At 39.8% G+C, this 16,148-nt stretch overlaps 1 protein-coding gene across 7 annotated transcripts in view; it reads right to left on the bottom strand.

Moving 5' to 3' along the window:
* Positions 1-15,693, bottom strand: part of NRP1 (neuropilin 1) — a 176,149-nt gene extending 160,456 nt beyond the window's left edge. For 6 of the 7 annotated variants that reach the window (XM_031939716.1, XM_012551217.3, XM_031939718.1 and 3 more), the window contains exons 1-3: positions 15,626-15,693; positions 13,203-13,792; positions 9,625-9,799 (exon numbers count right to left, since the gene is read on the bottom strand). In XM_031939716.1, coding sequence (XP_031795576.1) covers positions 9,625-9,799; positions 13,203-13,272 — 245 coding nt within the window. In that variant the 5' untranslated portion in view covers positions 13,273-13,792; positions 15,626-15,693. Of the gene's footprint in view, positions 1-9,624; positions 9,800-13,202; positions 13,793-15,072; positions 15,091-15,625 lie in introns of those variants that run through there. The other variant, XM_012551218.3, reaches the window with a different exon arrangement.
* Positions 15,694-16,148: the final 455 nt, after the last annotated feature.

The raw sequence follows: 16,148 nt of genomic DNA, 5'->3' as shown, positions 1-16,148 counted from the left end.
GTGAATATTATAGATTGTTCATGCATAAATGAGTGCTCATTTACATCAACATATGCCCATTTAAAAACCATAAACTTTGCAAGAGGATGATGCTTTTTGTTTTGCTTTACATTTTTTTTTGTGTGTGTGAGAAGTATTGCCTAGACAGTAGTAGCAAGAGTTTGAACTAAAAAAAAGTTGGCAAGCATCTTCTACTAAATTTGACATTTTAGAAGGCGTAGCCCAATTCCTTTTACTTGTAAAGGCAAAAGGAAATAATGATTATTCTCTCCCCTCCAATCTCCCTCATCTTTGAATGTTCTCTGGTGGCTTAAGGTTTTTTTAAAAAAATTAATCATCTTGATGTCTCAGATTTGGTGACTAACACACTCAATGAGGAACAGACCAAGGTTATCAACTAGAAAAATCCTTGTTAATTCTGAACTCTTTCCCACAGTTGATAGTGGATGGAGGTCAGAAGAATTATCTTTTCTCTGTTTTTGATCAGGATCAACACACTTCCAAGTAAACATAACTTGCTTAACAGCGTTCCTTATTAGGAATATATACACACACATATATATATATATATATATATATATATATATGTGTGTGTGTGTGTATGTGTGTGTGTATTTATACATATATATATATATATATATAATATATATTAACAATGAAACTACATAAAAGACCTTGGTGTGTTGGGTAGACAGAGCAAAGAGTTCCATCTCTAGCTTTATGCTATTATTGCACATTGACCTAAATACCAGGCTCAAGTCCACCAACAAGAAAATAGAGAGGGAAGGCTTTTTGTGTGTGCATTATTTCCTGCCAACTCACTGACTCTCACAATCAGGATTGATTACAAACACCCAATTAAGAGGCATTTGGAACATGATCTGAACACTAATCCGGCGTCTTGTTCTTCTTTATACTTAATTATCAACCCTAAGATGAGTATTAGAGCATTAATTAGGAAGTTTATTCTTTAGGCTTAAACCTGTATGTTAACTCTCCGCTGGAAAAGGTGGCAAAAAGTGTACTTCAAGCCTTAATATAAGGTATGAAGTAAAAGAAGGGGAGGGTACATCTAAGCCTTCTCTTAGGGACTATTAAAAAAAAGATACCAGATTGGAAACACTAGCTTCATGTTGATTGGTTTGATAAAATTTAAAATTTAATTAACCTTTTCTCTTCTCTCCCTTTCCTTCTTTCCCCTCATCCATCTCTCTCTCTCTGTGAGTCTGTCTGTCTCTGTCTGGCTTTTTGTTTCTCTCTGTGTGTCTCTTTCTCTTATTCTCTTTCTTACACACATACTTTTAAAATTACAACAATAAAATCAAAGCAACTTTGTTATTTTCAAAATTTTGCACTGTTAAAATTGGATTTCTTACAATAGGAAATAATAAAAAAACTAATTTTTATTACACACATAGAGCTTTGCTCAAATTTAATCAGTGTTGTGGAAAAAAGTCAAAAAGAGAGCAGATAATTGTCTATGTCAATAAAAACCAGCTATATTCTAGTTGGAATCAACATATTGAACCTTTGGTTTTCCTGGAAAAGTTTCATTCTCTACCCACTGCATCCATTTTTCAATTGGAATGAACCTGCTGGTGGCCCTTTTAAATGTCATTCCTCTCATATTGCACGTCTTTGGAAACTCACTGGAGATCTAATACAGAGATGGAAGGATTCAGATAATGAAGAAAGATATTTGGGGAATCTGACTTCTCTGTGTACTGAATGCCAGATCAATATTTTCTTGAGATTTCAATAAGGCTGTAGTTTATGCAATCCATACGAAGTTCAAAAATGTTTCTGCTGGAAGTAGATACTGACCAAGACTATGAAATGTTCCAATGGGACTGATTTTTTTTTTATTACAGAAAGAACAGCATGCACTTTCTGGCTTCATTCTATAAGGTTTGTGTCTCAGTGAGTTAAAAGTACACTATCTACAGAACAGAGCAAAGTATTTGGCTTTAAACATCCTCTGAGTCCCATAAAACAAGGACAATGTTTTTCCTCTTCTCTTGGTTCTAAAGAATATACTCAAATATAAAATAGTATTCATGAACAAAGACCAAAAAGAAGATATATTTCTGTGTCAAAATTCATTGACAGAAAATAAAAAATACATTGTATATGTTAAGAAAAAAATCGTTTCAAAGACTTTCTTAAATATATCTTATTTTTCAAGCTTAGCCCTTGTAATGACATCACTACAAGAATCTATAAAGTTCTTGGATGGGGTATTTGGTCCCCTACTTACTCATCAAATAATATGAAATAAGGGTATATTATATGCAAAGAACTCCATAATTTCTGCTGACATCCAGTCTCCCATCTCTTTGCCTTTTGGACATCTTGAACTGGATGTTCTGAATGCATCTTAAACTTAGCATGTCCAAAACGGAACTTATCTTTCTTTTCAAACCCACCCCTCTTCTTAACTTCTCTATTACTAATGAAGGTACTACCACCTTTCCAATCACCCAGGAATCACCCTTGATTCTTCCCTTACTTTTATCCCATATATCCTTTCTGTTGCCAAGGTTAGTCAATATTACCTACATTTTTCATACTTCATTCTCTCTACTAACACTGCTACCATACTGGTGCAGAGGATACCTGGACCATTGTAATAACCCACAGATGGATTTGTTTGCCTCAAATCTCTCCCTACTCCAGTATCCTCCACTTATCTATCCAAGTGATCTTCCTAAAGCACCTGACATCGTCACTCCAGAGAGTCAAACTTCCATGGCTTCCTAATCATCTGCAGGATCAAATAGAAAATTCTATTGTTTTGCATTCAAAGTCCTTCATAACTTAAATCCTTATCCCGACTCTTCCAATTTTTATGTGCCTCATGTGCCTTATCTTCCTCCAAACAAACACTTTGCAATTTAGCAACACTGTTTTCTTGGCTGTTCCTCATACAAGATACTCCATCTTCTGTTTCTGGGCATTTTCCTCCATTCCTAGAATGTTCTCCCTCCTCATTTCTGCCTTCTTGCTTTTTCAATTCCCCTGTCAAATCCCACTGTCTACAGAAAGCCTTTCCTATTCTCCCTTAATTGTAGTGCCTTCTCTTTGTTGTTTATTTTCAATTTATCATGTAAAATGATATGTTTGCACATAGTCATTTTCATGTTGTATTTTCTATTAAACTGCAAGCTCCTTGAAGTCAGGGATCATCATTCACCTTTCTTTTTTTCTTCAACATTTACACATTGCCTGGCACTTAGTGACTACTGATCGCCAAGTCAAGTCAAAGTAGCAAGCATTTATTAAGCACCTACTATCTTCCAGGCATCATGCTAAGATTTGGGGATAGAAAACCAAAAAAAAATGTCAATATTGCCCTCAGGAAGTTAAACACATAAAGGGAGCTGAAAGGGAGTATGTAGGTGGAAACTACCCATGTGGAATATGGTTACTACATCAGGAGAGTCAGAAGCAGAAGTGGAAGAGGAATAAAACATAGTTGCCCTGAGCTCTTGTTCATGATGGAGATTTTAAGAGAAATTCACCAGGGAGGAATGGAGGGATTGGTGGAGGCATATTCTAGGATGTAGAAGTCATAGGAACTTTCAGCTATCAGCTAAAGAATGGTGGCAAAGTCTAGAGAGTTACAAGTAGAGAAGGAAGTGTAATTAAAAGTGAAAAACTTATTGCCCCATAGCCAACCTAGTGTCAAATGCCTCTTAGCTTTGTAAAGCTGACGATCAGATAATGCACAGAGGGTCTGTCAAAAGGCCCCCACTCAAAACCTTTCTGGCTTGAAGAACTTGATCTCCATTAGTATGGCCCTCGAGATCCAAAGTTTATATCCTCTTTTGTCAAGGACTACGAATACAATGAAATGAAATGAAATTAGCAAAAGGTCAACATTAATTAGTTAAAATCTTTGAGGGAAATGACTATTTCTTACTTTTTTCATTTCTTGCAGCACCTGAGGTTGGTCCTGGTACATAGTAGGTGCTGAATAAATATTGGCTGAATTGAAAGAACTTTCTATAGATAATCTATAGATAGATTTTTAATACAAAAAATGCAACTTATTTCCTTTGGATTTTTAAAAACAGAGACCTAAATATAAATTTCTATTTAATTTTAACAGCACCAATGAAAATCTCTATGAAGCTAAAATTAAAATGAACTATACACATATTTTCCCTTTGAATGAATTTATAAGTAAAACTGTACTTATTAATCATTCCACAAAAGAAAAGATTGTTTTCTAAACAGGAGAATGACGAACTTTAAGGGAATAATGTTATAAGCCAATACCCATATTCTCCTATAAAACAACACTGTTGTATCTGGTCTCAAAGTCTATAATTTCTCAGTAAGAAGACCACTACTGGGCTTTTCCTCCCGCCATCTCCAGGTCTTTTCTTTTGGAGCTTCACATTCATTTTCTTAATGTTTTTAACCCAATGTCTGTGAAATTTTTATTGCTCCCCAGATGACGACATCTGATCTGAATGTAACCACACACCTCTTCGCTCAACAGCATTTGTCACAAACCATTATAAATTATCATGCTGATAGTTTGCATTGCTGGGAAACCGGAAAAGTTCCATAAATTCTAACTACTGTATCAGTGACATTCTTGTTTATTATACAGATATAAAGTTTTATGAGATTCAAGATGTCTGCTTTACCCACAGAAAGGAAACCTTAGCGGAGCAAGACCCGGCTAACCTAATGTAAACACCGAAAGCCATTTACAACATACAGCAGACATTAAAATGTTCTGAGCAATGCTTTACCAGATGCTTCATGGGTCAGTTTCCCTCTTTCTCCTTCACTTTTAACTGTCTCTTGTCACTTCACAAACAAGCAAAATTTTATTGGTATACAAAGGAAAAGGGGCCATTCTTTCCTTTCTTCTATACCTACCTTCTGGTTCAGAAATCATTACCTACTAACTACCCCTGCCTCTCACATTAAAAAAAAAAAAGGCACAATTAACTTTCTGGAAGGTCATAAATCCCTTTGAACCCAACAAACAGTCATTATTTATACAACCTAGGGGCAATCTCAGCGTCACTAATAGGCATAACTTGTTACAACTGAATTCTACAATTCATTTTTCCTGGCTTATAAGGGAATCGTTCCCTCATTGATGGAGTGACTCTAAGGATGAGCTCTCCTCCCCATCACATTTAAAACTATGTCAGTTCCTTAGTTCAGTCATGCAAGACAGCACTGAGACTTTTCAGTGAAAGGCCGTGACTACTACAGTGGTTGGCTGCAACACAGAATTTCCAAAATGTTTTCTCACTAATCCTGTCCTTAGGATATTATTGTTCCATTAGCCCCGACTTGCTCATTGTAAAAGTCTAATTACTTCTCTGTCTTCAGTCCCCACAAATGGAAACTGCTGACTTGTCTCTCTAAGATTCTACTCAATGAGTTTTTATTTTAGACCCACCTGTTCCTGTTTTTATAGTTTTGATCATTCTCCATTAAAACCCTTTATGGATGGAAACTGGGTCTTCAAAGATGAGGAGGGTCCTAGGTTCTAGTATCTCCTGTCTGGAAAGGCTTCAGATATAGCCTGGCAATGGATTGTTAACCAAAAATTTGTTTAGCTAAATGGAGAGAGGTTGGCTGTCAGGTGATAGTTTTTCTGGAGGGGGGGTGGTGGTATTAGAGGAAGGGACTGAGTCGAAATTAACTCAAGAAACCTTCTACAAAAACAGAGAATTTGATTCGTGCCAGTGGAGGGAAGATCCACACCGTCAAAACCACATATTGTCCAAAGTATTAAACTTACTCAAGTTGGTCAAAACAAGAGAATGAAAGATGGGCAAATTCCATGTGGTGAAATACCAATAAGTTTTAGTTTGAAAAATATCCCTAAACTACTAAGTATCACGGTTACTATGATCAATGCTTTCAGGATAATATTAGGATTTCTAAGTTATAAATGTTTAGTCACCATTAAAATTCTGGGAATGATGTAATGAATACAAAAGTACTTAACTTTGAGGACTGCTTTTACTTTTCCAAATCAATCAATCAGCTAACACTTATTAAGTACTTGCTCTTTGCAGAGCATTGGAAATATGAAGATAAAGAATGAATGATTCTTGCTTTCAGGATGCTTATGTTCTGTGAAGGAAAGTAAGATGTATATAAAGAAATATACATAAAAATGAATGCAAACCTAATGCAAAGCAGTTAAGAACAAAGGACTCCAGCATTTCATATAAGTAATAATTTCATGAGATAGGTCAAATATACAATTCCACAAGGAAATTGAGGCATAGAATGATCAGATGAGTTACTTGAGAGCAACAGTTTGTTGGGGAAGAGTTGAAATTAGAATTCAATATAGTCTAACTCTCTCAAATATGCTTCCTGAGGATGTTCAACATGTGAATGTTTATATAACTCCTGAAATTTTGCCCAAGAATCCAATTTCTTCTAAAATATATCTGCTCCCTTCCTCCCTCCATGATACCAAGGAAATTCTTCCCAATATTAGGTGCCAAATTGCTATCAACAAAAGCTGTTGTTTCCATCTTCAATATACCTAAAAGATGAAAAATGTAGCCACACTTCTAGGATCTCTTCCCATTATCTCTGTTATATGCAGCATAGTATTTTGTATGGCAGCGGAGAAGAGTCAGAGGTTGGTCTTTTTGCACATTTGAAATCCCCATTAGTTACAAGGTCAAGGAAAAACATTGCAAAATATGGTACAAAATTGCTAATCCTTACTCTTCACACACACACACACACACACACACACACACACAATCTCCATGTAATTTCAACATACCAGTTTTTCATGTAGGTCAAGAAGTAGGAAGTTAGAAGTAAACTATAAATGCAATTATTTAAAAATGTCATTTTTTCCCCTAAATCTGTTCAGCTAGTCTTGGCTGGATGACCTTAGGCAAGTTACTATAAAATGAAGGCGATAAATTCTCTGTAATCTCTCTCCCTCCAGACCTAATATTCTACAATTATGTGATGTAGGCTTCTTAGACTCACCAGTTTACTTTTTTTTTCAAAATCACTGATATTATCTCTTTTTAGAAATTTACATTTCTTCTATTTCTTAATATTCTGTCTCTTCCTCCCTCCCTCCCTCCCTCCCTCTCTCTCTCTCCTCTCTTCTTTATCCTCTCTCCTTTCTCCCCCTCTCTCTCCCTTTCCCTTTCCTTCCTCTCTCTTTCCTTCTCTCTCCCCCTTCTTCTCTCCTTCCCTCTCTCCCTCTCCTCCCTCTATTGAGTTCCAATATTGAAACTTCTAGCAAAGTGGAAACTCCTTAGAATTCCTGTATTATATATACATATGGTAATAATTTACCGATCATGAAATAGGAATTAATTTAGACTCAAGACCAAAAGTACCTTACTTACTGCAATAATATGATTATACAAGATGCAAAAAAGGTTTCTTACAGGAAATGTCTGCTGGGGTATGGACATTAAGTAGCAACCAAACAAGCTAGATACTAGTTACCTAGGTTGTCTAGGTGACAGGCACTACACATTTCACCCAACAGAGTAAACCATAGCAAATTCCCTGTTGTGTGGCATTCTGATTGCTAAAACTCTTTATGAACTGATTTTTCTAGACATTTACAGAATAATGTTTATGAATTACCTAATTGAAATTGGGGCAATATCCTGATGCAAGAAGCAGTGTGACATAACAGGAATTTTTAAACTTTTTCCATTTGTGACTTCTTTTTGCCAGAGAATTTTTTTACATGATCCCCCAGATATACAGGTATATAAAATAGGTACAGAAATAAAACATTTATTTGTTTTAACAATTAATAATTTTGTGACCCCACACTTAATTATGAGTTGGGGTTGTGAATCACAGTTTAAGAATCTGGGGCATAGAAGATAGCATACTGGAACTGGAATCAGGAAGATCTAGGTCAAAATTCTGCTTTGGATGCTTAATCAGCGTTGTGACTTTGGGTCAGTCATTCAACCTTTCCCAGACTCAGTTTCCTTATTTGGAAAAAATGGTGGCAGGAAAAAGGAAAGATAAGACTCTATATCCTCTGACAATCTAAGACTTAGTGATTATTAGATAAAGAGGAAAGTTTTATAACATTTTCTTACATTCTAATTCTTTGACTATATCTCCATTAACCAAAATATTGGATTAAACAGAACACCTCATTTCCCTTATGTTGCCCTATAACAAGGTATTTACTAAAATCACTCTGCAATTGGTTGGGAAAATCCTCTTGGCGTGAATGTTTATACATTTTATATATTATCATGATTTGTAGCATTATCTTTTTTTTTTTTTAGAAGAAAAGGTCCTGTGTATACAAGAACAATAAACAGAATTTGCTTAAATAATAAATGTATCTAGATAACAATGATTTTTTTCTTACTGAAGTAGATGCATACATCAGAAGTGAGAGATTGCTTTTTAAACCTGAGGAGACTGTCATTCCCCAAGAAACACTACAGATTTGACACCTAAATAGTTTTCTCCCTCCCAATATAAAAAGATTTCTCTGACTGAATTTCACATATGATTGATATGAATACCAATTCAGCACCTCTGGAGAGCAGAGACAAGAGTATAGGTAAGACTATAGCATATAATGATGTGAATAAGACAGACAGGAGGACTGCTAAGTATACACAGTAGATAAATAAATCCTAAATTGAGCTGAATGCAATATTTAATCATATTCAAAGCACACCTCACCTAGAGTTGCTCTATAGTGGATAAGGCAAACATACACCAAAAAGAAGAAAAATATAACCTGGTTCACTATCACAAAGAAATCAAATTTACATATAATGCTAATAAGTCAAATGGTTTTATCATAGCTATATGGACATATAACATATCTCTATATATTCTTTTAAATAATGAAATCAGGAATAATTGGACCCTTTAACAAGTTAACAGAAAAAAAAAACTAAGTCTAAGCACTTAAAATTCTATCCTTTCCTGGAAATGGAAAAAGACACTATCCCATATATGAGAAACCAATTTAATCAATTTTTGTACTTAGACACTGATTTTCAGAATGTCTTCATAAAAAGCCATTATTTATTCTACCAGAAAATTCACTTATGCTATTTTTACCACTATGTGACTTATAGTCGTCTAATACAATTTATAGTTTCCCATGTCAAACATAAATAAATATAGTCCTTAAATAGTAAAATATTTCATAGATTTGCTTAAAAAAAGGTCTGACCTCGCTGTTTGTGGTTGCTATAAATTCTTAGTGCCTCACAATTTTTCATAAAAATGCTAGTCAGAGATTTTATTTACTATTCTCCTATCTCTCCAAGAAAACAACAAAGACTGAAACGCTAAGAAAATAATTTAAATGGCAAAAATGAACAGGCTCCTTCTTATATTAGAGAAAAAGGAAACAAAGAAATTACAAAATTAAAGATAATCCTGCATGATTTGGGATTCAAAAGTCACCAAAGATAATCTTAATATCTTATACCACTAACATATGATCCCGTCTGGCTTTGGATATTTCTTTATTCATGTATAAACCATCTTATACATTCAGCTTGCGTTTATCCTTTCTCCTACTTTTGCTCTCCCCATAGACATTTCTGACCACTAGATGGTGCCATAGTGCCCTGTTCAGATCAGCAGACTTACTTGCAGTCTCTGTCTTCCAAATCAAAGTGAGGATTGAAGTTGATCATAATTCTCTGGTATGGGTCTGGAGCTTGAATCAGCCACTCACATTTTTCGCTTGGGTGATAAGAATGAGGATAGCCAGGAGAAGTTAGGTACCCAGGGCTTACAATTTTTATGTTATCACCACATTTACCTGGAATGAAAATTGCATGTTTTAGTTGATCTTTTCCTTACAAATGACAGTTTGACAACCTAGCTTTCTTGATAATTTATCAGTTGCTAAACTTTCCAGAACTTTTTTTCATTGAAACTTTCTGGTGACTACCTCCCTCTCCCCACCAGGTTCTTCAAGTATTGTTGTCTGTAATAGTTTTAACAAAGATCATCGTTTGATCTCCCAAGCATGTGCACGGCATGGAAAGGCTTGCTTTGAAAGCACCATTGGTACTCCAAAAGGGAATTCTTAAAAGTTCTTTCCCAAGAAAAAGATCTTCCAGCATTAAAAACATTAAATCTCCTCAATTGATGTTAACATGGTCCCTAGGGGGCTTCTGCTAGACTTAATTATCTCCAAGAAGTGTAATCTTATTAAGTAACAAGTTCTAAGTAGAAGGTGACTAAGAGATGCAGTTTGACCCCCTGTGTTGCTTTTTGATGATAAGCCTGCTCTGTGTCATTGGTCATTGGGGACTGCCTTCATAGAGCTTGCTTAAAGCTTGCTTAAAGCCAAACCTTCTTTTGTTTTATCAGTTCATAAATCTCAGTACTTTCAAGCTATCTCTGTTCTTGAAACACAGACTGAGCGGAGAACAAAGTGTTTTTAGTGAACCAGAAATAATTCTGCATTATTTCTCTGAGTAAAGTTCCTCAAGCCTGGAGACTAGATCAAAGTAATGGTGCAGAAAGAAAAATAAATAATCACACAGCTTTATTTCTAATTACCTAACTGCTGGACAGTCAATGTCAGGAAGTATAGGTGCCCCATATGGTAAGCCATAGGCTAACATCCTGGGAAAGGTAAGCTTAATGGTCCTGAGACTCATCATTTCCAAAAACCAAATGTTGGCTTGATCACCGAGAGCTAAATAAACCAGTCTCTGAGGCTGCTTTATTGTTCAGTGTCGATTTTCATTGTCACTTTTTATGATGGATCTCATACTGGAGAGCTTCAGCTTGAAAAGCTGCCACATTTACTGATGCTTAATTTTTAGCAATAAAAAAATATGTGCATAAACTATGGGAGAGGAACAGGTATGACACCAATGAAATATGTAAGCCTATCAATCACAACTTTTCAGTAATAGTATATATAGATTTTAATATGGCATCTAATAGATTCCCTGTGGAAAGGGAATGGCATTCTTTGCTCTCAGCATGAATTTATAAATGTACAGAATTTTATTACAGGAAAACCAGGTCAAATGGAAATGAAAGATGAAATGCACATCAAAAATGCATAAAGCTACATGAATTACAGAAATCATTTCCCATAATTTAGAGAGAAAGAAAACAATATAAATTTTGTTGTTTTCTCGATCACTAGATGTTTTTAACCATGTTTCTTGGACCAGAGTAGACTTATATTGGTTTCTCCTTTTTTTTTTTTTTTTTTTTTTGGCTTTTAAAAGCCTCATGCTTGCCAAGACCAAGCCATGTTGCGACTGGAGTTCAACATCTCGGCTAATGATCATATTGGACTCTGTTATGTGATTCTACTGAGAGTCTTGCATTATTCTAAATTTGCCGAGAACTTGGAAAGTGACCTCGTCTCATTAAGTCTCCTCCAGCTCTGTGCAAACAACATGGCAGAATCTGGCATCTGTTAAAAGAGTGAAATAAAACAGCTCTGCTCCTAGTCACTTGACAAGAGTCCCTTCAGAAGACGATTAGGTGGGCTCAGTACCACCAATGCTCTTTAATCTGTGACTTCTGAGAAAGTGACAGTATAATAAGATAACTGGGCTACTAGACTCCCTGGCTCTGTTAAATCTCTCTAACAGTTGATTAAGAAAGAGCAATTTCTAATGACTCAGGACCATTAGTCCTAAATAAGGTTAATGAATTAATTTAGCAGGCACTGGCATTTGGGAGGAGGTGGACATGGCTTTAAGAGCTCTGATAAGTTAAAGAGGATGGCCTTGGTAACTCCATTGCTTTTTGTCAAACTCTGACTGGGCAGCTGCATTTCTGTTTCTTCACGAGTCCCCATTACTCCTAAGCATTTGAAGAAATAGGACATTGTAGTTACTACCTAATTTCTACAATCTTTTGCATTTGATTTCAAATCCATCACCAACACACTTCTCTTACCAACTGTCTGCCATGAATAGGGGAAGAAAGGCTGTTAATTTCCAAGGACTGGTCAGTTGAACTCATTCAAGTGGAAGAAGGGATTATCTCACAACTCTCTCCCCCCTCCCATGCCCTTGCTATGAGAGTTCAGAAAGATACCACCAACTGGAGTTCATTAATAAGTCACAAATTAACATTCACACATTTTTGCTTTTTTGGCATATTTGCTAGAACACTGGCTATTGGGGGGGGGGATCTATTGCTTAAATCACACGCCTTCTGAAAACATATTAGAGAGATTAACTTCCATCATAAAACCCTGATTTAAATTCCTCTCAGTATAAAACACTCCACTTGTGGTCTCTTATTAAAACAATATACCACAATAAGTAGTGGATGTTCTTTTCTTCTAATTACTTTGATTGAAATCCAAGTCAGGCAAAAGTAAATATTTGATAATTAGTTAATAATAATTGCAGAAGGCTTAACTGAAAAGAGATTTTCACATCCCAGCCTTCATCTACTTTAAAGTGGGAGGCAAACAATCCTACAGCCAGATCACATTTAAAAACATTATTTATGTTACATGGTCCTGTTTATAGCCCACACATTCTGTCATTTACTTAAGCCTCAGAGGTTTTAAAACCAAACTGAACAGTAGGGACTTACAGAGAAGCTCATCTCTCATTCTGTATATATCAAATTCCTTTATTGACACTATATAACTTTCATTCAAACTCCAGACTTTCATGACAGGATTAGGGGACAGATGACTGGGAGTACTCAGAAGAACAGATATCCCTACCAATACCTGCAGACACACAGCAGAAGCTGCTGGATATTTGGGATACTAAGATGACCAGGAAGTTTTCTCTGTAAAGTATTCATTAACTTTCAGCAACCATCAAAATTTTGAAAGGGATTCTCATCTAATTGCCTTTGGGAGGAAACATTATTACGATAATTGGTGCGTTGATCTGGTAAGGTAGGCAGCTTTGCTTTGTAACAGAGGAAGAGAGGAAACACACACACACACACACACACACACACACACTTAGTGTACCTCTTAGTGTAAAAATTTAACACCACCCCCTTCAAAAAAAAAAAAAAGTTTTCTTTTAGGCCGTGAGAAGGCTACTGAGTGCCTGCGTTTCGAGCAGCTGTGGCGACGTGCCCACCCAGCTAGAAGGCGACCCTTCACTCAGAGCAGCGCCCACCCGGAGCTCCTGCGCCCTCCAGCCCGGGGCCCAGCGGCGTGCGTGCGGCTGTCAGACGCGCCTCTCCGGCCGCCTGCTGTCACTTACCGTTCCGAACCGCGCTGGCCAGGGCGACCGTGAGCGCGGCGCAGTGCAGGAGCAGCAGCCCCCAATCCATTCTCAACTGGACACAGAAAGCCGCAGGCAGAGAAAAAAGTCCCAGGGAGGAGGCAAAGGAGAACAGATAGGAGGGTGGGGGCCAAAGGGTAAGGGAAAAAAGGAACTCCCCCCGGAAAGCCGCGAGTCCTCCAGCAGCTTGAAAATCCTTCAGGCTGACTTGGGGAAAAGCAAGCAGCAGCGGAACACTGCCTTGATCCGGGAGAAATGCTTCTCTTTTTGTGTCTCAAGTCGCCTGCATCCTGTCATTTAGCTCCGGTTTCCTCTCTCTTTTCCCACACTTGTTCCTCTTCCAAGAGCCGCTGCCCCGGCCATTTCAAAAAAAAAAAAAAAAAAAATCCAAACGTTCGGGTGGGTGGAGGAGGTCTTGGTGTTCGAGGGAGGGAGAAGGGGGACACGAAGAGCCCAAAGTCAAATTCCAAGAAGAAAAGAAGAGGGGGAAAAATCCGGTGTCTTTTTTTATTTTTTCTTGACCCACTTGAAACTGACGAGATCGCGCCCAGGGGAGGTCCAGGGGGTGTCTGCGGGAAGGAGAGAAGCAAGCAATTGAAAAGATGAGCCGAGACAGAGAGGAGTTTCACAAACTGCACCCCCGCCTCTTTTTCCCCTCCCTCTCTCCTTCCGTCTTCCCCTCCCCTCCCCTCCTCTCCTTTTTTTCCTCCCTTTTTCCCTCCCTCTTTCCCAGATAAGCTCGCCTGTAATCGCCTGATAAGAGGTAGGGCGCAGACTAAGTTTCCTTCAGTGTTTTTCTCCGTCAGTCCGTCTGTCTCTGAGTCCCCGCTAGGGCTCTCTAAGCGTAGGGGATGTATGTGTGGAAGGAGGGAGCCGGGGGCAAATGGGTCTCAGTGCCAACTAGTAGCAGTCTCTCCTTGGGCAGTGAAAAGAGAGGGGCACAACGAGCAAAGCAACGCAGGCTCGGCGTGACCCGCCTGTAGGATGCTGCTCGCTCCGGGGTTGAAGGGACCCCGCGGATGAGTCCTGGGTAGCTGCGGCGGCCGCAGCGGAGAAAGTGACTCCGAATCCTGGAGGCCGGGAGGCGGAAGCTTGTTCTTGCAACTCACAAGTCGCCTACTGCTGCTGTTGCTGCTGCCACCGCTGCCACCGCTGAAGGAGGAGCGGGGCTTGTCTGCGCCCAATCCAGCAGAGGCGCAGCTGTCCCAGCCCCCACCCTTGGCTCTCTGACCTCTCCAGCCCTCATAGTGGTCTCGGGGGCTCCAGGGTCGGTTGGAGGAGAGGTGGACTGCGCCTTCCCCACCCGTAAAGACAGAGTGGGGGGATGGCAGCCAGTTCCACTAAAAGCCAAGTGAAATCGATTAAGCGTGAGATGCCCATCTGCCTCAAGAGACAACCCGGGGCAGGGCGTCTGAGCGAGAAGCTTAGGGGGTAACCCAACCTATCCGACTCGGTGCCCGGGGCGCTGCCCAGCCGCTCCATTGTTCACCAGTGTCGGGTGCCCTGCAGTTCAGGGGTGGAGGGGAAAGGAGGATAGTAAGGGAGGGGGGGATTTGGATCCAAGTCGAGATTTTACCGTCTCCCAGCCCCACCCGTTCATTCTGCTTATAAGCCCAGGTGCTCTTCGGTTCCTATTTTAATGGCACCAAACCTACTGTGTCCCTAGATTCCCAAGGGAAAGGAGAGAAGGAAGCTCTGTCCACATCCACGGGCGTTCGCTGCACCTTCCAGCAACAGGCAAGGTACGCGAAGGGACTAATCCTATAGCTTCTCTTCTCCCCTCCCCCTCTCCCGTCCCTCTTGGGAAAGGTATTCACACCAACAGCTGAGTGTCCCCTAGTTCCCTCACCCTAGGTTTCTGCCTAGCTCATTTCAGATAGCCGCAATTGAAGATCGGCAGTGCATGAGTAGATTAAACGTTTCTCAAGGAACAAACACGCGAGGACCAAGGGATCAGGCACTCTAGGTACACGGTTGCCCCGCGGATATCCACGGAAGAAGGATGTTTTGGAAACCGTGAGGTCACGGTATTTCCCCAATGTTCGGCGCTTATTGACACACCCCGAAATCGGGACTTATTCCGACTTGTCGAGAGAGAGAGAGAGAGAGAGAGAGAGAGAGAGAGAGAGAGAGAGAGAGATCTGTCACGGGCAATTTACAGAGAGCTGAAAAGGAGACTAGACCAAGGAGCCCAGGATCCTGGCGCAACAACCAGAGTGCAGAGAGCAAGGCAGGATCCCCGCGTTTCCTCCGCGAGCACTAGGGGCGTTGGTTTCAAGTCCCGAAATAGTGGAGCCCAGAAAAGTGGCTCTGAGTTGGGTCCCCGCGCTGTTTGTCTCTCTCCTGTGGGGGCTAGAGGCTGGACTGGCGCATCAGTTTCAAGCCCTGCTCAAAGCACTCACCCAAACTGTCTGCTGTCTCCCCTTCCCCCGGAGCCTTTCCCCTTGCGCCGCCTGCTGAGCACCTCTCACCCAATCTCCTCACCTGAGACCCCGACCAACCCTGCCCCCTGGCACGCCTCCTTGCCCATCCGGCGCTCAGATCCGCCCCTACTCCCGCCTCCCCAAAGGAGGCCGCTGGAGGCGCTGCTACAGAAGCTAGAAAGGCTAGGGTGCGGGCGCTGGGGAGGCGAGTATGGGATGTCTGGTAGCCTTATTGTAACAAGGCACAACGCAGCCCTGCCCAGCTGACTGAAAAGCGGGAAAGACTCCTTCCTTGAATCCCAAGCTGGCGTTCTTCCTCTCTTTCTATCTCCACATCTCTCTTCCTCCTTCCCTCCTCTCCTCTCTAGACAACCTAGTAAAAAAACTCCAGTCTTGCTCTATTCTAAGTGGAGCCAGCCAGGAACACAAAGGTCTGAGGGTCTGCTTTGAACTTCAGCCCGGCCCGCTTCCCAACGCCCCTTGCAAGGCAGAGATGGAAAAT

The sequence above is a fragment of the Sarcophilus harrisii genome, chromosome 5, assembly GCF_902635505.1.
Source record: "Sarcophilus harrisii chromosome 5, mSarHar1.11, whole genome shotgun sequence".
Classification (NCBI taxonomy): Eukaryota; Metazoa; Chordata; class Mammalia; order Dasyuromorphia; family Dasyuridae; genus Sarcophilus; species Sarcophilus harrisii.
The sequence above is the reverse complement of the archived record's forward strand: the minus strand, read 5'-3'. Positions and strand labels throughout refer to the sequence as shown.